Source organism: Nelumbo lutea, chromosome 4 (assembly GCF_056320005.1).
Source record: "Nelumbo lutea isolate HS-2025 chromosome 4, American lotus-T2T, whole genome shotgun sequence".
Taxonomy (NCBI): Eukaryota; Viridiplantae; Streptophyta; class Magnoliopsida; order Proteales; family Nelumbonaceae; genus Nelumbo; species Nelumbo lutea.
This window is the reverse complement of record NC_142687.1, coordinates 60,196,465-60,221,134: the sequence shown is the minus strand read 5'-3', so window position 1 is coordinate 60,221,134 and position 24,670 is coordinate 60,196,465. Positions and strand designations below refer to the sequence as shown.

Genomic DNA, 24,670 nt, shown 5'->3' with positions numbered 1-24,670 from the left:
TCATCTATATGCTCCTACTGTCATTTTTTTTTTTTTGTAATTAAGGATAAAGTTACAGTCTTGCCCAAAGATTAAATAGACAAATAACCGTTGAGACAGTTGGCTATTTGCTCTGAGCTTCTGAATCATCAGCCATTTTGTTTCCTTTTCTCTATAGATTTTGAATTTAATGCCAGGCCTTGCAATAGAGCCTTCATTCTCCTTAACAGGTCCACCTTTTCATTGACTCAAGTACACGACAACAGGTGAAGTGGTTTCTTCTATGACAATGCGAGAGTTGCATCCTTAAGCCCATCTAGTACTTTATACTGCATAGATGCGCATGAGCTTCCATAGTGCCATTAGTCTATGAAAGAATTAGAACATCCACACTTATCTGAAACTCCATCCATTTTCAGTTTGACACATTTAAATAGAAAGGAAGATCTTGGTGTGGGCCTATAATATTGAATGTCTCAAAGGAAAGACCGTCCAGAAAGTTAAACTATTTTAATGAAATCAGATTATCAAGTATTGATTCTTTCAGAAGCATTTATCAAGACCCTTTTCAATTGCATAAATCAAGCACATAGAAATCAAGACCCCTTTTAATGAAAGCCTTCAATCTCTTGTATATGGGATGTTAAATCAATGGTTGACCACTTCTAAAACTCCCACAATGGACTTCTTCCATAAAAATGGCCTAAAGATTTATTCTACAATGTATTGCAAAACTTTCAAAAACCTGTAGAGATTGGTAAAGATTGGGTTTACCAAAATCCCTTAACCACAATTCTGATTTCTATCAGGTGGTAAAGCAGTAATAATCTCAATGCCACTTTCAGGACAGACTTTTTATAAAGAAGCACCGCCTTGCACATAACTAACCTCTGGAACGTATCCATACTCACGTAAACACCCAGTCAATGCATCCAATTCAGCATGGATACGATCACATTCAGGATGAATCCGATCACCAGTGACAAATACATGAACACCAAACTTTAGCTCAATCCAGCTACATCCTGGAGTCTTTTTCACATTTCTCTGTCTCATTGTATGCCTGACATCTGAAACATCCTCATATCTTCCCATTGATCCATAAACATTAGAGATGAGCACATAACTCCCAGAGTGCTTTGGTTCAATCTCCAAAAGTCGTTTATGTGCAATCTCAGCTAGAGTTGTGTTCCCATGAATCCGACAGGCAGCCAGGAATGCTCTCCAAACTACCGAATTGGACTCGATAGGCATTGTAACAGCCAACTTATAAGCCTCATCAAGCCGCCCTGCTCGACCAAGCATGTCAACCACACATGCATAATGTTCAACCGTCGGAATCACCCCATGGTCCAATTCCATGCGGGCAAGGAACTGCCATCCTAGGCTAACAAGCCCTGCATGACTACAGGCAGATAGGACCCCAACAAAGGACACCTCATCTGGCCTCACACCAGACTCACACATGAGCCGAAACATGATCAATGCCTCATTGCCAAACCCGTGCATTCCATAACCCATGATCATGATGTTCCATGATGCAACATCCTTATTCCTCATCTTATCAAAGAACAAACCAGCATCCTTAAGACTGCCACATTTTGCATACATGTCCAAGATAGCATTGTCTGCATGTATGTCATGGATCTCTTCTCCATCTTCATCCTTCCTCATACCACTCACAATCGTGTACCCGTGAATTTCCTTACCACGCATCAATGCTGCCATACTGGAGCAAGCCGGAAGAACAGTCGTGATCGTGACAACATCAGGGCATACCCCAGCTTCTTGCATCTTGTCAAAAAGACTAAGGGTCCCGTCATGATCGCCGGACTGTTCGTGTACTGCAATAATCGAATTCCATGAAAATATATCTCTGTCCAACATTTTCTCAAATATTTCCAGCGCATCAACAGCATCCTTACATTTCCCGTACATGTCAATTAATGAATTTGAAACAGCAATATCAGATTCATAGCCCATTTTCTTTGCAAAACCATGAACTGCTCTCCCATTATCAAGATCCCCGGTCATGGTCAAAACTGATAAGATCCCCGTAACCGTGAATTTACTTGGGACCACATTTTCTTTTCTCATCATCCCGAAAACTTGTAAAGCCATAATGAATTGACCAATCTGAGCATACCCATTTATCATCGCATTCCACAGCACGACGTCTCTCTCAGGCAATTCCTCAAACAAGAGCTGCGCTTCTTCGACTAGATAAATTTTCAAATAAAAATTTATGAGAGCACTGGAGACAAAGGCATCATTCTCCAGACCAAATTTAAACAAACCTGCGTGAATTTTCCTTACTTCCAGAACCTCTAAGAGGTCAGAGCAAGCTTTTATAGCAGAAGGAAACGTGACTTTATCTGGAACTACTACGCCATCCAGGCGCATTCTCTGATACAACTCAAACGCATTTCGGGACAAGCCATTGGCAATAAATCCAGCCATCATCGCATTCCAAGTGTAAACATTCCGATCATGGGTTGCATTGAAAATTATAAGGGCGTCATCAAGTTGACTACACTTGGAATACATATTGATCAAGCTAGTGACAGAGAACGGAGAGTCCACTAACCCATTGATGAGCATCCAGGAATGGATTTCTTTCCCTTTATAGAGGTTCCTGTGATGGGCGCAGGACTGTAAAGCAGCAATGCAAGCACGTAAATCGCAGGGAGATGGGGATGGAGATATCTCGAAGATTGTTGCGTAGCAGAGAGTGGGGAGAAGGTGCCAAGTTTTCTTGATTAGTTTGCCAGTTAGGACGTTCTTTGCGTTCATTCGCAACTGTTCTAAACCTAATCTTTTTCACAGTATAGGAGGTTATCCGCTCCGACTCAGACCATGAATTGCCAAGGTCTCTAAAATTTGTGATACGCTGAGAGTACGTACCTGAACTAATAACAATGAACGTAACTACGTAAGAAGAAAAAGAGGTTATTTATGGTTATGGATACCAAAAACCTAACGCGACGGCCACTGTCTGTCATGGGTCCAACAAAAGTTGTGTTTATCTTCCTTAGTTTCTAGTTGTGAAGAACTTTGTAAATATTTATGGAATCTAAATTTAATTCTTTTACATATATAAAAAAAAAAGTGAACAAAGCAGCAGCAGGGCACTCCAACACTGTGTGATGTATATATGATAATTAATCTTAATGGATGGAAAACACAATCGGGTAATCGTTCGGATTCGAATCTCAAATAGGTTTTGTTGGGGTTAGTTAAATCTGTATTTATCCAATTAGGTTATTAAATGGATGCGGGTTACAAGATCCGAATCCAATCCATTTATGCAAATGGATCATCCAAATACGAAAATATTAGAATAAAATGTTGGACCGGGTTTCAGACTTTCAAACTCTTTTGACAACCCCATTACCATCAAACTGAAGGAAGGGGAAATCCATCATATGGATAGTCGTACCATGCTGGATGGTAGGACGAAATTTCAAAAATTTCTTTTTCTCTTCTGGGAATCGCATTCCCAGTTTTAAGTGAAGGGATGGGAGATCGATCATATGGATGGCCAAACCCTGCAGGAAGGTTGGCCGAAATTTCAAAAATTTCTTTCTCTCCCATTTGGGAATCGTATTCCCTAATTTAGAAAACTGCATTTTCAATGTTCGTTCTTGAATCCAAAACCAGACCAGATCTGAAACCAAAGGGAAGTGAAGGATGTACCTGATATGAAGTAATAGTAACTCCCAACACAGGTGTTTACGCCAAAAAACAAGACAAAAACCCGCCTCCACTGAAATGACACAGTGTGAAGTGAAACAGGATTAGCAGAATGGTTCTTCAGCAAAAACCTAAATTTTTTAACAAGAATTGAGCAAGGGCTGGTGAGCACGACTTCAGATTGCTTCCACTACCAAGAAAAAATATCAAGAACTCTTCTTGATCTGATCCAAAAGTGGAGATCGAACTGGGTAGGGGAGGCAAGAACTAGGGAAGAATTCTATAGTTTGCTGTGTTGTAAACCTGAGGAATTTGCCCCTATTTATATTCTTTTTGGATCAACCTCCTAATCTAATTAGGAGAGAGTTTCCTAATCCAAATCTTATATTTCGATTTGGACTCTTAAATGGATAAGACTTATCTTATCCTTCAACTAACTTAAGCCTAGTTCGAATTGGGCCTTAGGTCCATTAAGCTTATGGGCTCACTTACTCTTTAATCTACTGCCAACTTGTTTGTCTTTGTATGGTGTGGGACCCTAACATTGATCTATACATTAGTCACATGGGTTTAGCCCGGCCTCTATTATAAGGCCAGGCCGAATTCATTGTGTGTCACAGTGAACCTCTGAGTCCATCACCATAGGCTCTCAATGGGCCTAACATTTACATTAAATGGTTCTTGGATCCAATCACCATTTACCCTCAATGGTCTTACATTTAACCTCTCAGCCCATAATGATCAAGCATTGCTCGACAAGAGAGGACCTCTCTTCGGCTGCAAGGTGTAGTGCTGCACTCTCTACTCACATAGATCCCGGGAATTAAAAGCAAACAATTTGAACCATAATATATAAGTATATCTTTATATAAATATATTTTAAAAAACCAAATTTCAAACACATTTAAAATCCACTGCTGACAGTTTAGGATTTTATCAGAGAGAGTGCATTCCCTGATCATTCATTTTGTCCGACAAAGGGGCTGATCCTGTCACTATGATCACTCACTCAGGTGAATTCTCGGACTACCCCAACATACACAGGTTTTAATCCCCTCTAATGATCTCACTGATTGGCATATCAAAGATAGCCCAATCCGACACTTAGTGTAGTACCATAATCGAGTCTAGGGGTCAGGTGTAGCATTCCAGTTTTGCCCATTTATCTCTAAGGTCCAGAGCAATATTGGAATTTCATATGGTTAAGGGTTTCAAGAAAATCCACACTATATGTACCTCAGGTCTTACCATGGTAGCTGAAATAAGCCACCCCAACCAACTTGGCGATACATCAGTGTTAGCCTTGGCAGGATAAATCTCCCCAGATCTATCCAACGACTGTGAAGATTCTAAACTAACATGAGTCTCATAAGTGTCCAATTTAAGGGTATTACATATAAACACACCAAATCACATGAATCAATTATGCACTTTATTCATTTAAAATAAATGACATAATGTATATTAATCTGATTGGAGTTAAGGGTATATACTGTCTAACAACTCCCACTTGCACTTAGGTCCAATCGGGTACAAGCTGGAGTCCTAGACATTCCATGTGTTTCTCAAACACTTTATGTGTTAGTGGCTTAGTCAATTGGTCTACCACATTCTCTGCTAATGCTACCTTTTAACATTAATCTCCCATAAATCCAATGTTGTCACACAACAGTGGAATGGGTGATGTGTTGAATTCTAAATTCTAGAATGAACACCTTCATTCATTATGCAACCTCACTTATGGTAATGTGCTCGACTTGGGTTATGGAATCTGCTATTTTTACTACTTAGGACCCCATCGCGAAGATGTGACCAGATGTAGACATTTTATCATCTGGGTCTAATTGGAAGTCGGTATCAGAATACCCAACGATCTATAGTGAACTACCATCTCATATAAGACAAAATTCCTTTTGTCCTTCGAAGGAATTTTAATATGTGTTATACAACTATCCAATGCTCCTGCCCTAAGTTAGATTGATATCTACTTACCATACTCACTACTTGATTAATGATAGGACGAGTGCATAACATGGCATATAGGATGATCCCAACGGCTGAGGCATAGGGAATCTTTTTCATGCCCTCAATCTCTTTGGGAGTCTTGAGAGACATACCCTTGGAGAGAGTGACTCCGTGCTTGAAAGGAACATTTTTTTTCTTGGAGTTCTCCATACTGTATCTTTTGACAATCTTGTCAATGTAAGTAGACTAGGATAATTCTATTATCCTCTTCGATCTATCTCTATAGAGTTGAAGTTCCAATATGTAGGAGGCTTTCCTAAGATCTTTCATGGAAAATTGCTGCGAAAGCCACACTTTCACCATAGCTAACATTCCTACATCATTCCCAATGAGTAGAATGTCATCTACATACAAAACCAAGAACATAACCTTATCCCCACTAGTCTTCCTATAAACACAGGGTTCATTTGGATTTTGCTCAAAGTCAAATTGTTTGACGATAGAGTCAAACTGGATGTTCCAGCTTCTAGAAGCATGCTTAAGTCCATATATGGATTAATTAAGTTTAGATGCCATGTGTTCCTGACCTGCAGCAATGAATCCTTGCGGTTACTGCATGTAGATATCTTCAGTAAGATCTCCATTTAGGAATAAGGTTTTGACATCCATTTGCCAGGTTTCATAGTCATGGTATGCTTCTACAGGTAGCAAGATCCTAATGGATTTAAGCATGGCCACAAGCGAAAAAGGTTTCCTAATAGTCAATTCCCTAAGTGTACCATTTTGCCACAAGACGAGGCTTGTAGGTCTCAACCTTACCATCGGGGCCCTTCTCCCTCTTATAAATCCATTTGTAACCAATTACTTTTACCCTTGGGGGCGGATCTACCAAATTCCAGACTTTATTGGTCTTCATTGAGTCCATCTCAACTCTCATGACATCTACCAACTTCAAGGAATCTATGTCTAACATTGCTTCCGTATAAGTCACGAGATCCTCCTCACTGGTCGTGGCTTCCACCAAGTAACTTTCTTGGTCACAATCGTAACAAACTAGAGGCCTAGAAACCTAGGTAGATCTTCTAGGTTGGTTATTTTCTGGAGCTTGTGGAATCTCCCAGTACCCCTGGGCTCTCCTCATCAAGAACAACTTCCTGATGAAGATTATCCAGGATGAAATCTTCCTCTAGGAAATAGACATTTGAACTGCAAAACACCATATGCTCTTTTGGATCATAGAATAAGTAACCCACAGAGCCTTTGGGGTAACCTATAAATAGGCAACAGTTGGTCTTGGATTCCAATTTGTTACCACTAGTTCTTTTAACATGTGTTGGACAACCCCAAATCTTCAAGTGTTCCACACTTGGTTTCTTACCAGTCCATAGCTCATATGGAGTCTTAGGAACGGATTTGGTTAGAACCCGGTTTAGCATGTAAATCGCAGTCTCTAATGTGAAACCCCAAAAGGATATGGGTAACTCTGAGTGGACGAAAAGTGAACAGACCATATCTAATAGAGTTCGATTTCTCCTCTTTAACACACCGTTTAATTGTGGTGTAGCAGGAGGAGCCAATTGTGATACAATCCTATTTTTCTTTAAGTAGCCCTTGAATTCATTAGAGAGATACTCACCACTTCGATCTGATCGAAGGGTCTTAATTTCTCTCCCTAACTGTTTCTCGACTTCTTACTTGAACTCTTTGAACTTTTCAAAGGATTCAGACTTATGTCTCATTAGGTACAATTAACCATACCGTGAAAAAATCATCGGTAAATTTTATAAAATAAACATGTTGGTTACGTGTCCTAACATTTATGAGACCACATACATCAGTATGTATAAGGTCAAGTTTGCCTGTAGATCTTTCAGGCTTTCCCATAAATGGCCACTTCGTCATCTTACACTAAATGCAATGTTCACAGGTTGGAAGATCTTCTATAGTTAGAAAATCCAAAGGACAATCTTTTACCAACCTTGCGATATGATCTATATTTATGTGGCTAAGTCAGTAATGCCACAGGCACATTGGACTACTAAAGGACCCAATTTTATGGTGCATCTCCTCATTACTAAAGGACCCATCTTCATACTAATGATGGAAGGCCCTTAGAGATTTCATCATATGAATCTCTCTATCACATGCACTTGTATTTTTCAGGAGGGAATGAATAATTACGCTCTAGTTTTATTTAGGTCAAACCAAAGTGGCTCCCACTGACTTTCTTAAAGTCAGATTTAGATGGGCCCTAAATGGCTCTTGGGGAGGAAGCTGATGTAGGGCCCATCAAGAAAGGAGCTCATCCAATGATCTTAAGGACACCATGGCAATGATGTGCATTCAGCCATGGTGTGCGAAAGAGTCACTATCGAATTAACGTGGGCCAAGTGCTTATGACCCATGTACATAGCACATCACACAACATACATCACATGATTGAAGTAAAACCACAATTGATCCAATTAATTTTAATCATCTGTAAATTCCTAAAATAGTTAGGTTAAATTAGTATCAGCCTATTAGAGCCCATAACATTATCATATAACATTATCTAGGTACATGGGCTGAACTGCAAAAGGTAGTTCGACCCATATAGCTGAATCAAGGCTAATGCATTTTTAACTTAACATTACTGAGTTTTACAGGTTAGGCCGAATTGCATCTTGCAATCAACCATCAGACCCTCAGCCCAATATGAAATTTTAGGGGTGTGAACAGTCCCTATTGAGCCAGAGATTCGGTCCAACCAGTTTGGTCCAATCTAGGTCGAATGAGCCTAGGGTTTGGTGTTTAATTCAAGATCCAATTCAAGAAGATGATTTGAAATTAAATATGGCTGATAAATGACAATCAATAATCAGCAATAAACAAAATAGTAGGCTGTTCATGTGGATCCATAACTCTAATGAAAAGATTAGTCACAACTTGCAGATTTGATTTCTGCAAATTGCATGTCGCAGATTTCTCATATGCGCAAGTGTCTTCCCCTCCATGTGAACTAGCTTCTTCTTCCAATGAAATAAAATAGAGAAAGCCTAATTTCTCTATTAATTTATGTCATAATAAATCCTATACATTCCATCTAAAAAAATAAAAAAAATTATTTACAGACCAAGAATGAATAGAATAGAATGATATAGTAGGTGCACAAATTCTTGGCGCCAATAAAAGATTTCGATCTCCACCAAAGGAACAACCCAAAATTCAAGAAATAAATATAGAAAACTTCCTATAATTATTACAGAAAAATAAAAAATTCATTTCAGATCATTCACCCATAGCTGAGAGCTAAATTCTCAGAGAAAACCCTAATCTACGCAAATTGGGTAGAACCGATTCTACCTATTTGAGCAGGTTCAAATCATGTCTGATTTTGGTTCAAGAATGTAAACCTGGCTCTGATACAACTGAAGGGATGGGAGATCCATCATATTTATAGCTGAACCCTAAAGGAAGGCTGGAAAAATTTCAAAAATTTCTTTCTCTCCCATTCGAGAATTGTATTCCCTAATTTAGAAAACTGCATTTTCAAGGTTCGTTCTTGAATCCAAAACCGGACCAGATCTGAAACCAAAGGGAAGTGAAGGATGTACTTGATAAAAAATAACAATAACTCTCAACGCAGGTGTTCACGCCCAAATGCAAGACCAAAACCCGCCTCCACTGAAGATGACACAGTGTGAAGTGAGGCAAGATCAACAGGATGGTTCTTCTGCAAGAACCTAAATTCTTTAGCAAGAATTGAGCAAGGGCTGGTGAGCATGACTTAAGATTGCTTCTTCTACCAAGAAACAATATCAAGAACTCTTCTTGATCTGATCCACAAGTGGAGATCGAACTGGGTAGGGGAGGCAAGAACTGGGGAAGAATTCTACAGTTTGCTGTGTTGTAAATCTGAGGAATTCACCCCCTATTTATATCCTTTTTGGATCAGCCTCCTAATATAATTAGGAGATAGTTTCCTAATCCAAATCGTATATTTGGATCTGGACTCTTAAATGGTTAAGACTTATCTTATCCTTCAACTAATCCTAATTAGTTTATGTGCTCACTTACTCTTTAATCTGCTATCAATTTGTTTGTCTTTGTTTGTCTTTGTATGGTGTGAATCCCTAAGTCCATCACCATGGGTTCTCAATGGGTCCAACATTTACATTAAATGGTTCTTGGATCCAGCCACCTTATGAAAACCCAAGAACTATGGGCAGATGCAAGATTCTCCCATCCAAGAATCCTATTCCCTAATTTAGAAAAACTGCATTTTTCAAAGTTCAATCTTAAAGCAAACTGGACCAAATTTGAAACCAAGATTAGGGAGAGGAATACCTGATACATAATCCATGCAAAAAGCTCATTCCAACATAGGTGGTCACGTCCATAGGGGGTGCCAAATCCTTCATTTCTTGAAGATGACACAACTTAGGGTGAGGCAGGAGCAAGTGGTTTCTTCAGCAAGAACCCCAATTTCTTCAGCAAGAAGTGTGTAGGGATGTGAGCACAACTTCAAGATTGTTTCTTCCACCTAGATACAATATCAAGATCCAATCTTGATCACTCTAAGAGGTGGAGATCGAACAAGGTAGGGTGGCAAGAAAAAAGAGAGAGAGAACTTAATGTAGAAAAGTCAGACAAACAGTGTGTATTATTCCAGTTCGCCCTCCTCCTTGATATTGACTTTAAAGAGTTAATCTCCTAATCTGATTAGGAGTTTCTTGATCCCAATCTTTATTTGGATCTAGATTCTTTAAGTGATAAGGCTTATCCCTTATCTTATCTACAGATGAGGATCAGCTTCTCCTAATGATGTGTGCACAATTTACACATAATTTATGAGGTTTTATGCATGGTTTTTATGTTAGTTTGTGTGAGTTCTTACCCCAATTGAGCTTGATTTTAGGAAATTTTCAAAGGGGACAAGTCTAGGGAAAAAGAGAATAAAACCATGCTAAAGGATGCCAAATTGAAGGTGATACAACCTAGCTGGGAGCAAGGCCCAGCCAAAAGGTCAAAGGAGAGCTATTCGGCCCTTAAAATCCATGCAACACTCTTTGGAATAGCCCAAAGAGAGAGCCCAGCCGCAACCTTCCAATGGAGCCTATTCGGCCCAGCAAGGATGAGGCCCATTTGCAACTCAAGAGCATCCTAAATTGCAACTCAAGAGCAGCCCAAAGCTCATCATGGACCGAAGTCCTTTCCCCAAAATTTCCATCAGCCAGAAAAGAAATATAACCTAGAGGAGCTGATGACCAAGTTCATAGCCAGTGCTGAAACCAGGTTTCAGAACCAAGAGGCTTCAATAAAGAACTTGGAAAATCAAGTTGGGCAATTGGTGCAAATGATTTCAGCAAGAATATCGGGCACTCTACTGAGCAATATAGAAGTGAATCCATGAGAACAAGCGTAGGCTATCACTTTAAGAAGTGGTAAGGAGCTGCCGGAAGTAGAGAAGAAAGCAAGGGCTGAAAACAAGGCAGATGCAACCCTTGAAACCGGAAACAAGGAGGAGCAATCTGAACCGCAGCAAGAAAGACACCAATAGCCGCAAGTTCCTTTTGTTGATACTTTAGCCTAGATGCCACACTATACAAAGTTTTTGAAGGAGATATTGGCAAACAAAAGGAAATTGGGAGATGTGGCTATGGTTGCTCTAAATGAAGCACTCAACAATCCTTCTCAACAAACTACCCCAAAAGCTTAAAGATCCAGGGAGTTTCACTATCCCTTGCACAATAGGCAGTTTAAAAATTGAAAAGGCATTATGTGATTTAGGAGCTAGCATAAACTTGATGCCATATTCGGTTTTCAAGAAATTAGGGTTGGGAGAACTCCAACCTACTAGAGTTGCATTGCAACTAACTAATAGATCCATAAAGCATCCAAGGGGAATCATATAAGATGTGCTTGTTAAAGTAGATAAGTTTATCTTTCCAGTTGATTTCATTGTATTAGACATGCAAGGGGATGTTGAGGTTCCTCTTATCCTAGGGAGACCTTTCCTAGCTACGGGGAAGGCAATGGTTGATGTCCAACAAGGGCAACTCAGCCTTAGGATTCAAGATGAGGAAATCATTTTAGAAATGTCTGATGCTATGAAACATGCATCTTCTAGTGATGATTTTTGTTACATGGTTGATGTTATTGATTATGCGGTTGATGATTGCTTTTAGATTAGCAGGATGGTCGATCCCCTTAACCTTTGCATACAAGAGGGAGGAGCTGCAATAGATGAAAATGAGGAGATTCAAAGCATGGCAGCATACCTTAATGCCAATCCTCAGTTTCACGGAAAAGGATTTTTCAAGTTGGAGAGCTTGGACAGACCGCCAATACTAACAAGCAAGCTTTCAACACAAGAACCTCCCACCCTTGAGCTGAAGCAACTTCCATCACATTTGGAGTATGCTTTCTTAGAAGCATCATCAATGCTACCAGTAATCATATCAGCAACATTGAGCCATTTGCAAAATGAAAAACTGTTGAGAGTGTTACGGGAACACAAGACAGCATTGGCTTGGAATGCATTGACTGCCTATCACTCATGCCAACCAGAACTGTCACCGGTTAGTGAGTATGCATTGACTACAAAAAGTTGAATGAAGCCACACGCAAAGATCACTTCCCTCTCCCGTTCATTGACCAAATGTTAAAGAGGCTGGTCGAGCATGAGTGCTACTATTTTTTGGATGGGTATTCAGGTTACAATCAGATTCCAATTGCACCTGAAGACCAAGAGAAGACCACCTTCACTTGCCCTTACGATACCTTTGCCTATAGGAGAATGCCATTCGGATTGTATAATGCTCTAACAACTTTTTAGCGATGTATGATGTCAATCTTTTTTGATATGGTTGAAAAGTTCATGGAGGTTTTTATGGATGATTTTTCAGTCTTTGGCTCTTCATTTGATGCATGTTTGAACAATTTGCAGAAAGTGCTTAGGCAGTGCAAGGAGACACATCTAGTGCTGAATTGGGAGAAGTGCCATTTCATGGTACAAGAAGGCATAGTGCTTGGGCACAAGATTTCACAGAGAGGTATTGAGGTTGACAAAGCCAAGGTGGAGACAATTGAGAAATTGCCACTACCAAAATCAGTCTGAGCTGTGAGAAGCTTCTTGGGCCATGCCAGGTTTTATAGAAGATTTATCAAGGACTTCTCCAAGATAGCCTAGCCATTGTCCACTTTGCTTCAGAAGGAGGTGGCCTTTGAATTCACATCCGAATGCCTACAAGCATTCAACATCCTGAAGGACAAGCTGGTTAATGCACCCATTATGATAGCACCGGATTGGACACTTCCATTTGAGCTGATGTGTGATGCGAGTGATTCAGCCATAGGAGCTGTGTTAGGACAAAGATTGAACAAACACTTTCAGCCTACTATGCTAGGTGAACCTTGAATGATGCTCAATAGAATTACACCACAACCAAAAAGGAACTAATAGCAGTAATCTTTGCTTTTGATAAATTTCGTTTATATCTGATTTTGTCTAAAGTTATTGTGTATACAGATCACTCGGCTTTAAGGCACCTACTCGCCAAGAAGGACGCAAAACTGAGGCTGATTAGGTGGATCCTTTTGTTTTAAAAATTTGATGTTGAGATCTGAGACAAAAAGGGCACCGAGAACCTAGCTGTTGATCATCTTTCTCAGTTAGATAATGCGGATTTAGAGGAAAAGACAATCAGTAGCATCCGAGAGGAGTTTTTGGACGAACAACTCTACTCCATTCAAATAAATTCATTACCTTGGTATGTTGATTTTGCAAATTACCTTGCTGCACATGTTATCCCTCCTCATCTTTCATGTTAGTAGAAGAAGAAAAATTTCTCTGATGTGAAACATTATTTGTGGGAGGACCCCTTTTTGTACAAGCTATGTGTAGATCGGATCATAAGGAGGTGTGTCCTTGAGGAGGAGATGGAGTCGGTGCTCTGGTACTACCATGATAGAGAAGTGGGAGGCCACTTCAGAGCCAACCGCACTGCAGCCAAGGTTTTGCAATCCGGTTTTTATTGGCCTACCTTGTTCAATGCTCATAGGTATGTGTCCGCATGTGATAAATGTAAGAGAGCAGGTAACATTTCCCGACAGAACGGAATGCCCCTTACTAATATTCTGATTTGTAAAATTTTTGATGTTTGGGGTATAGACTTCATGGGACCCTTCTTAAATTCTTTTGGCAATAAATACATCCTAGTGGTTGTCGATTATGTATCTAAATGGGTGGAAGCCACGGCTTTACCCACAAATGACTCTAGGAGGGTAGTACATTTCCTTAAAAAGCTATTCACATGATTTGGCACACCCCGAGCTATCATTAGTGATAGGGGAATTCATTTCCGTAACACCCAGTTTGAGCAGTTGATGCGAAAATACGGTGTTACACACAAATTAGCTACCCCATATCACCCTCAAACCAATGGCCAAGTAGAATTAGCTAATAGGGAGCTCAAGAGAATTCTGGAGAATACTGTAGACTGTGCTAGGAAAGACTGGGCAATTAGGTTAGATGGTGCATTATGGGCATACAGAACTGCATGTAGAACACCCTTCGGCATGTCTCCCTACAGGTTAGTTTTTGGAAAAGCATGTCATTTACCTGTTGAATTGGAACATAAGGCATATTGGGCACTAAAATTCTTGAATTTTGATTCACAAGCCATAGGAGCAGAGAGGCGGCTGTAGCTGAATGAGTTGGATGAGTTCAGACTTGCCGCCTATGAGAATGCCTTGGTTTATAAGGAGAGAACTAAAAGATGGCATGATAGGAACTTGTTGAGACATGATTTCCATGTGGTCCAGCAAGTGTTGCTGTATAATTCCTGTCTCCAGTTGTTCCCAGGCAAGCTGAAATCGAGATGGTCTGGATCTTTCACCATCACATAGGTTTTCCCCTATAGAACCGTAGATGACCGGTGATCTCACTAGACTATCGAACTTCGAATGATCTGTCATAAACTTTCTTGTTTGTTTTCTGCTTTTCTTAGTCTCCTCAGTTGAGTTTAGTTTCGTTTTTATTTCTTAGGTTGTTGAATAAATCTACTGTTCTATCTCTAGTTTTATGTGATTCTCTGCAGCTAGAGGCTTCCCATCAAAGGAGCTATTGCGGAGTTCAAAATGATCTTCAAGGAAGTCCTCTAAACTCCTCTCCTTATTTGATATTGCTCTTCATGCCCTTACCCTCATTGCTGGATTCATTTTCACTCCCTAACACTATGAACATTGAGGACAATGTTCATCTTAAGTGTGGGGGAATTAGGCTGTAGTCATGCACCTCACTCATCTCAACACATACATACTTGCATGGACATGCCAAATAGACTAAAATTTCCTAGATTATTGTTGTTTATTAGGTGAATTTTAAGAAGGAATATATTGAGTCGAGGGAAATCAAGGTAAGTGGCTGAGTTTATTCTTATGAATGATCCAAATTTATCACAATTCATGAGGTTAAGGGAGCTGAATATGACTTTCAGCATGACTGGCCCTAGCTACCTTCATGTGTAGGATGCACTTAATTGAATAATTGATGATCATTCGAGCTAGTTCACATCTAAGCAGTTAATGCACGAGGTTCAATAAAAAAAACAAAAAAAAAGAGTGTGAGATGGAGCATAAAATGCACTCAAACCAAAAGAAGAAAAAAGAAAATACCCCGTGTGAGATGGAGCATAAAATGCACTCACACCAAAAAATTGGGGAAAACAAAATGCGGTTGAACACTCAATAAGGTGCAGTTATAGATTTAAGACCTAGTTCAAAGTGATGGTTAATTTTGACGATCAAGGAGCTGATCTACATATTGAATGGGAGTGAAGAAACTCATATTCTCCCCTTCCTTGGCTCTTATGTATGTGATAAGCATGGTAGTTCATAAGAATGGAGCAGAATACTTACACAAGTCTCCTGACCACTCAATGCATTCTCCTCGTAAAAATTCATCTAGTAAATGGTGAGAATAAGGGGGGGGGGGTGATTAGTTTATGGCTGATGTCTTTGCTTGAGGACAAGCAAATGCTTAAGTGTGGGGGTGTTTGATGTGTGCACAATTTACACATAATTTATGAGGTTTTATGCATGGTTTTTATGCTGGTTTGTGTGAGTTCTTACTCCAATTGAGTTTAATTTCAAAAATTTTCAAAGGGGATAAGTCTAGGGAAAAAGAGAAAAAAACCATGCTAAAGGAGGCCAAATTGGAGGTGATACAGCCCAACTGGGAGCATGGCCTAGTCGAAAGGTCAAAGGAGAACTATTCAACCCTTAAAGCCCATGCAACACTCTTTAGAAGAGCCCAAAGAGAGAGCCCAGCCGCAGCCTTCCAAGGGAGCCTATTCGGCCCAGCAAGGAGGAGGCCCATTTGTAGCTCAAGCGCAGTCCAAAGTACAACCAAAGGAGGTTAAGGGCGGTAGATTCTAGATGATTCAAAAGAGGCTAACACCAGTTAGATAGTTTTGTATGCCCTTAGCTTCTATCAAAATGATGTACTTTATGAGTTTATTGTAAATGAATAAAAGTGCATATTTGATTCATGTTCCCTTGGTATGTTTCTGTGTAATACCCTTAAACTAGACACTTAATGAGACTTGTGTTGGTTTAGAATGTTCACAGCCAGTGGGTCGGTCTGGGGAGACCTATCCTGACAAGGCTGACACTATGGTGCCACCAAGTCGGTTGGGGTGGCTTGTCTCAGCTGCTAGGGTGAGACCCTAGGCACATACAGTGTGGGATTAATTGAATATTTGAACTAGATCAGATTTCCATTATTGCCCTGGACCTTGGAGATTGATGGGCAAAACTAGAAAGTTACACCCGACCCCTAGACTTGATTATGATACAGCACTAGGTGTCGAATTGGGTTGTCTTTGATGTACCAATCAATGAGATCCTTAGCGGGGGTCAAAACCTGGGTATGTTGGGACAGTCTGAGAATTCATCTGAGTGGGTGATCATAGTGACAGGATCAGCCCCTTTGTTAGACAAAGGTAATGATAGGGGGTGCACTCTCACTGATGGAAACCAAGACTGCTGACAGCCGATTTCAATCGTTGAGATTTGTTTTGCAAAATATATTTTATATTTTATATGAGATACAAAAGTATATATATTATGGTTTTGAAATGTTTGCAAATAGGTTTTAATTCCCGGGATCCATACTTGAGAGAGTGCAACACTGTTCCTTGCAGCCGAGGGAGAGGTCCTCTCTTGTCGGGCAGTGTATGATCATTATGGGCTGAGAGGTTAAGTGTAAGACCATTGAGGATAATACCTGATGGGCTAATCTTGCATCTGCCCATAGTCCCTAGGTGTTACAAGGTGGCTTGGCCCAGGGACCACTTAGGGTAAGTGTTGGGCCCATAGAGCCCATCTGATGGGTTTCAGGGAGTGCACTGTCCATAATAGTGTATTCGGCCAGGCCTTGTAATATAGGCTGGGCTGAACTCATGTGGCTGATGTGTAGATCAATGTTTGGGTCCCACGCCATACAAGGAAGCCCAATTGGGCAGCAGTTTGGAAGGCTAAATGAATACATAACCCTAAATGGGCCTTAAGCCCATTTCGAACTGGGCTAATCTTATTAGTCTTTAAGGGGCGAATTCTGAGATAAGATCAGCTGATAGGATTGGGCTCACACCCTATCCACTCAGAGAGTCCAAGATCTAAATGAGATTTAGATTTGGAAACTTCCTAATTAGATTAAGAGCTGGTTGATCTAATCTGCAGATAAGATAAGGATTATCCCTTATCTTAAAGGGACTTCTAATCCAGATATGATTTGGGTTAGCAACTCCTAATGGGATTAGGAGCTGATCCCTTTAAGTCTATAAAAGGAAGAGGGGGCGGTAGCCTTTAGACATCCAACACAATCACCAGCAACAGTCTTGTCTTCAGAGCTGAGATCACAGAAGAGAGAATTCTGCACCCTGCGAATACTCTCTAGCCGCCTCCTTCCTGCAGCTGCCGCCTACAGTAGTTCAATCTCCATTCCTTGGGAGAAATCAAGATTGGATCTTGATTCCAATCTTTTGGAGAAAAGATTGGTAGGAGTTGTATTCATAAGCCGTCCAGGTGATTCTTGAGAAGGATCAAGTTCTTTTGGAAGAACACTGCTGATTCTGCTCCACCCTGCACTGTGCCATCTTCAGTGGGAGCAGATTTTGGATCCTACCTTAGGCGTGAACACCTCCATTGAGAGATATTATTTCTCTGTATCAGGTATTATCTCTCCCTACTCCTTTTGGTTCAGATCTAGTTCAGTTTATGGTTCAAGAATGATCATTGAAAATATGATTTTCTAAATAGGGAATTCGATTCCCAGTTGAAAGGAAAGAAAAATTTTCAAAATTCACCCCCTTATTCCACAATCTTTGGGCGTCCATGCGATAGATTTCCTATCCCTTCAACACCAACAACTTCTAGAAGTTTCAAGAGAGGCTAGTGAAGGAATGAGAGATCCATCATATGGACGCCCAAATCTTGCGGAACAAAGGGGCGAATTTCAAAAAATTTTCTCTACCATTCAACTGGGAATCGCATTCCCTATTTAGAAAATCATATTTTGAAGGATCAATCTTGAACCATAAACTGAACTAGATCTGAACCAAAAGGAGTAGGAGAGGATTATACCTGATATGGAGAAAAAGTATCTCCCAATGAAAGTGTTCACGCCCAAGGAAGGATCCAAAGACTGCTCCCACTGAAGATGGCGCAGTGTAGGATGGAGCAGAATCAACAGTATTCTTCTTCAAGAATTCTGTCCTTCACAAAAAACAGCAGGATGGCATGTAAGCACAACTTCCTATCAATTCTTTCTCAAAGAACTGATGTCAAGATCCAATTTTGACTTCTCTCACAATTGGAGATCGAACTGGATGTCTGGCAGCTGCAGGAAGGAGGCGGCAAGAAAGATCTTTGCAGGGATTGCAAAAATCTTTCTTCTGTGGTTTCAGCTCTGAAGAGGATCTAATTATGTGATTCATCTAAAGGCTGCCGCCCCTTCCTACTTTGGTAAACCTAAAAGATCAGCCCCTAATCCAATTAGGAGCTGCTGATCCAAATCATATTTGGATCAGACCTCTCTTTAGGTGATAAGGATAAACCCTTATCTTATTTGCAGATTAGATCAACCTTCTCCTAAACTCATTAGGAGGTTTCTAGATCTGAATCATATTCAGATCTAGACTCCCTAAGTGGATAGGGTTAAGACTCTATCCTATCTGCCGATCATTACCTTTGTCCGACAAAGGGGCTAATTCTGTCACTATGATCACCCACTCAGATGAATTCTCAGACTGTCCCAACATACCCAGGTTTTGACCCCCGCTAAGGATCTCACTGATTGGTACATCAAAGATAGTCCAATCTGACACCTAGTGTAGTATCATAATCGAGTCTAGGTGTCGGGTGTAACTTTCCAGTTTTGCCCATTAATCTCCAAGGTCCAGGGTAATACTGGAAATCTGTTCTAGTTCAAAGATTCAATTAATCCTATACTGTATGTGTCTAGGGTCTCACCCTAGCAGCTGAGATAGGCCACCCCAACCGACTTGGTGGCACAATAGTGTCAGTTTTATCAGGATAGGTCTCCCCAGACTGACCCACTGCCTGTGAGCATTCTAAACTAACACGAGTCTCATTAAGTGTCCAGTTTAAAGGTATTACATAGAAACATACCAAGGGAACATGAATCAAATATGCACTTTTATTCATTTACAATAAACTCATAAAGTACATCATTCTGATTGAAGCTAAGGACATGCAAAACTATCCAACAGCTAGGGGCGACAACTTCTAAAAAGTTCAAGAGAGCTAAGGGCAGCAATTTCTAGAAGGTTCAAGAGAGGATAAAGGTCCAAACTTTCTAGATGGGAGAACTTTCTAAATGAGAGAAAGGGGGTGAGGAGAAGGCTATAAAAGGAGAAGAGAGATAAAGGAAAAGGGGTCAAAAACCTTTTGGGCGAATTCCTTTTGGGGAAGAGAAAGATAGACACAAGAGAGGAGAAGATTCAAGAATATTCAAGAGAAGAAGAAGTTGATTTCGAATTTGGAGAAGAAGTCATTGACGGAAATCAATCTAGGTTGTCTTCTTCCTTGATTTCTGCACAAGTGGTAATCGAATTTAGCTAGGGCTGTCATGTTTATTTTCTTCATTAATTTAATCTTTCTTGCTGTAATTAATTGATGTTTCATGTAAATTCAATTGTAGAACTGTTAGCCGAGCTGCTATCTTGTAATCTTAGATCTAAAATTTCAGTTCTTGCAATTGTGATATCTAAACTGCTATTTTGTAATCTCAGATCTGTAATTTCAGATCATGAACTTGTAAGGTCTGAATTGCTATTTTGTAATCTCAGATATGCAACTTCAGATCATGAAATTGTAATTTTTGAATTGCTTGAGAGAGAATTCAGGTAACTTTAACTCAGTTTGGCCGATTAGTTCCTTGGAAATCCTAGAGTGCTTGAGAAAGACTCTAAGATTTCAAATCTACTAATCAAGAACCGAATTGAGTGCAATGTTAAAGATAACTTGCACAATTCGGTTGGTGATCATTCAAATTTGAAATGATGCCCTAGAATTTCTAGATCTTAATGCATGCAAGGGGATTAGATTCTTGCTAGATATAGAAGAACCATCACTCATGCATAGAATGAACATGCGCTTGAGAGAGGCTGTTCATTGCCTTGGGGTTTCACCAAACCAATGCTGAATTGTAATATAATCAAATGACCTAGAGATCTAATTGTTGAATCAATTTTATGCATAGTTAGCTTGTCTTCTCAATTTGCTTGCAAGGTGTTTGATTAAATTTGTTAGAATTAGTTTTGTAGTTAGGATTTCAAATTTGAATTAGATTCAAGTTTTGGCTAATCAAATAAGTGTTGGCTGATGTACCACTAGTAGTTGCTACATAAGTCCTCATGGGAGCAATACTCTATTCATCACTCTATTACTTGTGCGGCTAGTGCACTTGCTAGTGTAAGAAAATACGCATCACCTAATCCAATTAGAAGTTTCTTAATCCAAATCTTTATTTGGATCTAGACTCTTTAAGTGGATAAGAGTTCTCCTCTTATCCTTATTTGCTAATGCATACCCAAATTCACCACCTATTTAATTAATCTAATTAACCTAGTTTGAAATGGGCTTTAGGCCCATTAAGTTTTCAGGCACACTTCCTTTTAATGCTAGTTAGCTTGGCTCCCTTTCTATGGCATGGGACCCTATCATTGATCTCCACATAAGCCACATGGGTTTAGCCTAGCCTTTGTTACAAGGCCTGGCTGAATTCACTGCAGAATACAGTGAACACCTGAGTCCGTCAATATGGGCTCTTAATGGGCCCAACATTTACACTAAATGGTGCTTGGGCCCAACCATCATATGAAAGCCCAAGGACTGTAGGCAGATGTGAGATTAGCCCATCAAGTTAATTATCCCTAAATGGTCCTACATTTAACCTCTCAGCCCATAATGATCAAACACTGCCCGACAAGAGCAGACCTCTCCCTCGGCTACAAGGTATAGTGTTGCACTTTCTACTCACATGGATCCCGGGAATTAAAACCTTTTGAAACCATAATATATATATGTATGTATATCTTTATATACATACATATATATACTGACAGAGGCCAAAGGGAAAGCTCATAAGATGAGTAGATATGATCCTTCATAGAAAGGTGGTGGAGTTATGTAGCTGAAACAGTTGGCTCCATGCACCTTGTGTGATTTTCCACATTTCCAGAGACATAATTTGTAGTTTCTGTCACTAAGATTGGAGGGAAATCTCGGAGATGAATAAATGGAAATGGAATATAGATTAAAAGCCATATCTATGTAGATAACATGAATCAAATAAGGTTATTGACTAATATTTTCTTTTTATCAGAAATGGCAAACGGACATATCACACAATTGTTGAATGACAACAAAGTTAAGGGCATAAACTACGTTGACTGGTACCATAACCTTATGCTGGTCCTGACATCTGAAAAGTTGGACAAAGTAGCTAAAAACCCTGCCCCAAAACGTCCAGGAGCTAGGGTTTTTGAGGCCCATAGGAGGGACTAACATGAATGGGAAGAGAAAAATTCCCTTGCCCGCTGCTACATCATAACATCCTTAGACAATCCGATACAACGACAGTTCGATCAAATCGAATTGTCCAAGGATATCCTGGACAGTTTGAGGATGATGTATGAAGAACATAATTGTTCTACTCGACAAAAGGTCGTGAAGCGGTTCATGACCACGCAGATGTCCAAAAACCAACAAGTTCATGACCATTGTCTTAAGAGGATGGGATACATCAATGAACTTGTGGCTCTTGGATCAGGACTTGATCATGTCACCCAGGTTGACGCCATTCTAAACTCTTTGCCTCCTTCTTTCAATCATTTCATCATGAACTACAACATGAATAAGCTAAATGTTAGCATCCAAGAACTCATCAATATGTTGTAGAGGGCCGATGAACTGATCAAGAAGGATGAGCCCATTGCCATGCTTGTTGAAGCCGAAAAATCAGGCAAGATAAATGGGAAGGCAAAGAAAAGGCCTCAGAAGAAAGCTACTAAGTCCAAAATGCAAAGGAAGGATAAAGCATCAGATGCTTGTCACTTTTGCAAGTAGGCTGGCCACTGGAAGAGGAACTGTCCTCAGTACCTGGAGTCCAAGAAACAAGGTAATTTTGAATCCTTTGTCATAGAAACCAATTTGTTGGTAACTTCTGCTTCCTGGTGTATTGATTCCAGGGCTTTGACTCATGTAACTCACTGCAGCGGTTCAGGACAAGCAGAAGACTGAGTGACAGAGAGGTGACTCTTTATTTGGGGACTTCTGCAAGTGTTGCAACTACAACCATAGGAACTGTAGAGTTAATTTTCAGAGAAGGAATCATTGTACTGAAAGATTGTCTTTATATACAAAAATTGAGAAGAAATTTGATTTTTGTTTCAAAACTGTGATTACTATCAAAAGAAATAACAAATTCCTCGCATACAGAGTACTTGAGAATGGACTTTGTGTTCTCCATCCTTCTCTGGAAACTAACATAACCGAAACTACATCGGATGATATCCCCAAGAAAAGAACCCATGATACAGTTAATCCCACATGCCTGTGGCATTACCGACTTGGCCACATCAACCTAGATCATATCACAAGGTTGCTAAAGGATGGTCATTTGGATTTTCTAACTGTAGAAGATCTTCTAATTTGTGAACCTTGCCTTCAGGGTAAGATGACGAAATGGCCATTTAACGGTAAGCCTGAGAGATGTACAACTATGTTTGACCTTATACATACTGATGTATGTGGTCCCATGAGTGTTAGGACACGTAACCAGCATGTTTATTTTATAACATTTATCGATGATTACTCATGGTATGGTTACGTGTACCTATGAGACACAAGTCTGAATCATTTGAAAAGTTTAGAAAGTTCAGACAAGTGGTCGAGAAGCAGTTAGGGAGAGAAATTAAGACCCTTTGATCGGATCGAGGTGGATAGTATCTCTCTAAATGGTGTGTCAGAGAGGAGGAACCAAACTTTATTGGATATGGTCCGATCACTCCTCGTACACTCAGAGTTAACCACATCCTTTTGGGGTTATGCATTTGAGATTGTGATATACATGCTGAACCGGGTTCAAACCAAATCAATTCCAAAGACTCCATATGAGCTTTGGACTAGCAAGAAACCAAGTGTAAGACACTTGAAGATTTGGGGTTGTCCGGCACATGTTAAAAGAACGAGTGTGGACAAATTGGAATCCAAGACCAGCCATTGCCTATTCATAGGCTATCCCAAAGGCTCTGTGGATTACTTATTCTACGACCTAGGAAAACAGAAGGTGTTTTGTAGTCGAAATGACCATTTCTTGGAAGATGATTACATCCTGAACAATCATCGTCAAGAAGTTGTTCTTGATGAAGAGAGCTCAGGGGTAGTGGGAGGTGTCCCACAAGCTCTTGTTAATGACCAACCTAGAAGATCTACCCGGGTTTCCAGGCCTCCAGTTCATTTTGGATATGACCAGGATAGTTACTTGGTGGAAGCTATAACTAGTGAGGAGGATCCCGTGACTTATACGGAAGCTATGTTGGACATAGATTCCTTGAAGTGGGTAGATGCCATGAGAGCTGAGATGGACTCAATGGAAATTAATGGAGCCTGCACTCTGGTATATCCACCCCCTGGGGTAAAAGCAATTGCTTGCAAATGGATTTATAAGAGGAAGAAGGGCCCCGATGGTAAGAAGAAGGAAGAAGATGGCGGCGCTGGAGATTTGCAGATGGAGAAATCGCATACTGCGATTTACAGTTTATGAAGCTGTAACTTTTGTGATTAACCTCTGTTTTGCAGGTGGTACGAACAGTCCATATTTTTGATTTGTGATTGTCTAAAATAAAAAATTATTAATTTCAGATCTCTCTTGAATTAATTCTTGAATTGAAAATCAGTTTTGGACCTTTTCGGACTAGATTGGACCAAAATTGTTTGGACCGAATCTGAGATTCGAAGGGGGATCTTTTTCAGTCCATATTTCTCACACTGATTATTCCAAATCTGATGTTCAATTACAGGGATGAATTCAGCCCACCTATAAAGCCAAGTTTTAAAGGGTTAAAACTGCAAAAGCCCATTGTTGTGAGAAAAGCTGTATGGGCCAAACTGCTAACTGCAATTCAGCCCATACACCTAGTAAACATTAATTGTTAATGCTTTAAGTTTTAAATGGGCCAATCGATGGGCTTTACAACAGTTAATTGATTTCAATTCTTCCTTTACATGTGATGTTTGGATGTATGATGTGCTGCGACCATGGGCCATAAGCACTTGGCCCATGTTAACTTGTTAGTGGCTCTTGCGCACACCATGGCTGAATGCACATCATTGCCATGGTGTCCCTTAAGGTCATTGGATGACCCCTCTCTACTTGGTGGGCCCCACAACCTTGAAAAGGGATGCATACGGAACCCCTAGCCGATTGAGGCCCACCAGAAATCTGGCTTTATGAAAGCCA

At 40.1% G+C, this 24,670-nt stretch overlaps 1 protein-coding gene across 1 annotated transcript; it reads right to left on the bottom strand.

Moving 5' to 3' along the window:
• Positions 1-531: 531 nt before the first annotated feature.
• LOC148860817 (Pentatricopeptide repeat (PPR) superfamily protein) lies at positions 532-3,006 on the bottom strand. Its single transcript, XM_088982957.1, has one exon. The coding sequence runs from the start codon at positions 2,770-2,772 to the stop codon at positions 835-837; it is 1,938 nt and encodes a 645-aa protein (XP_088839083.1). The 5' UTR covers positions 2,773-3,006; the 3' UTR covers positions 532-834.
• Between the last annotated feature and the right edge of the window lie 21,664 nt (positions 3,007-24,670).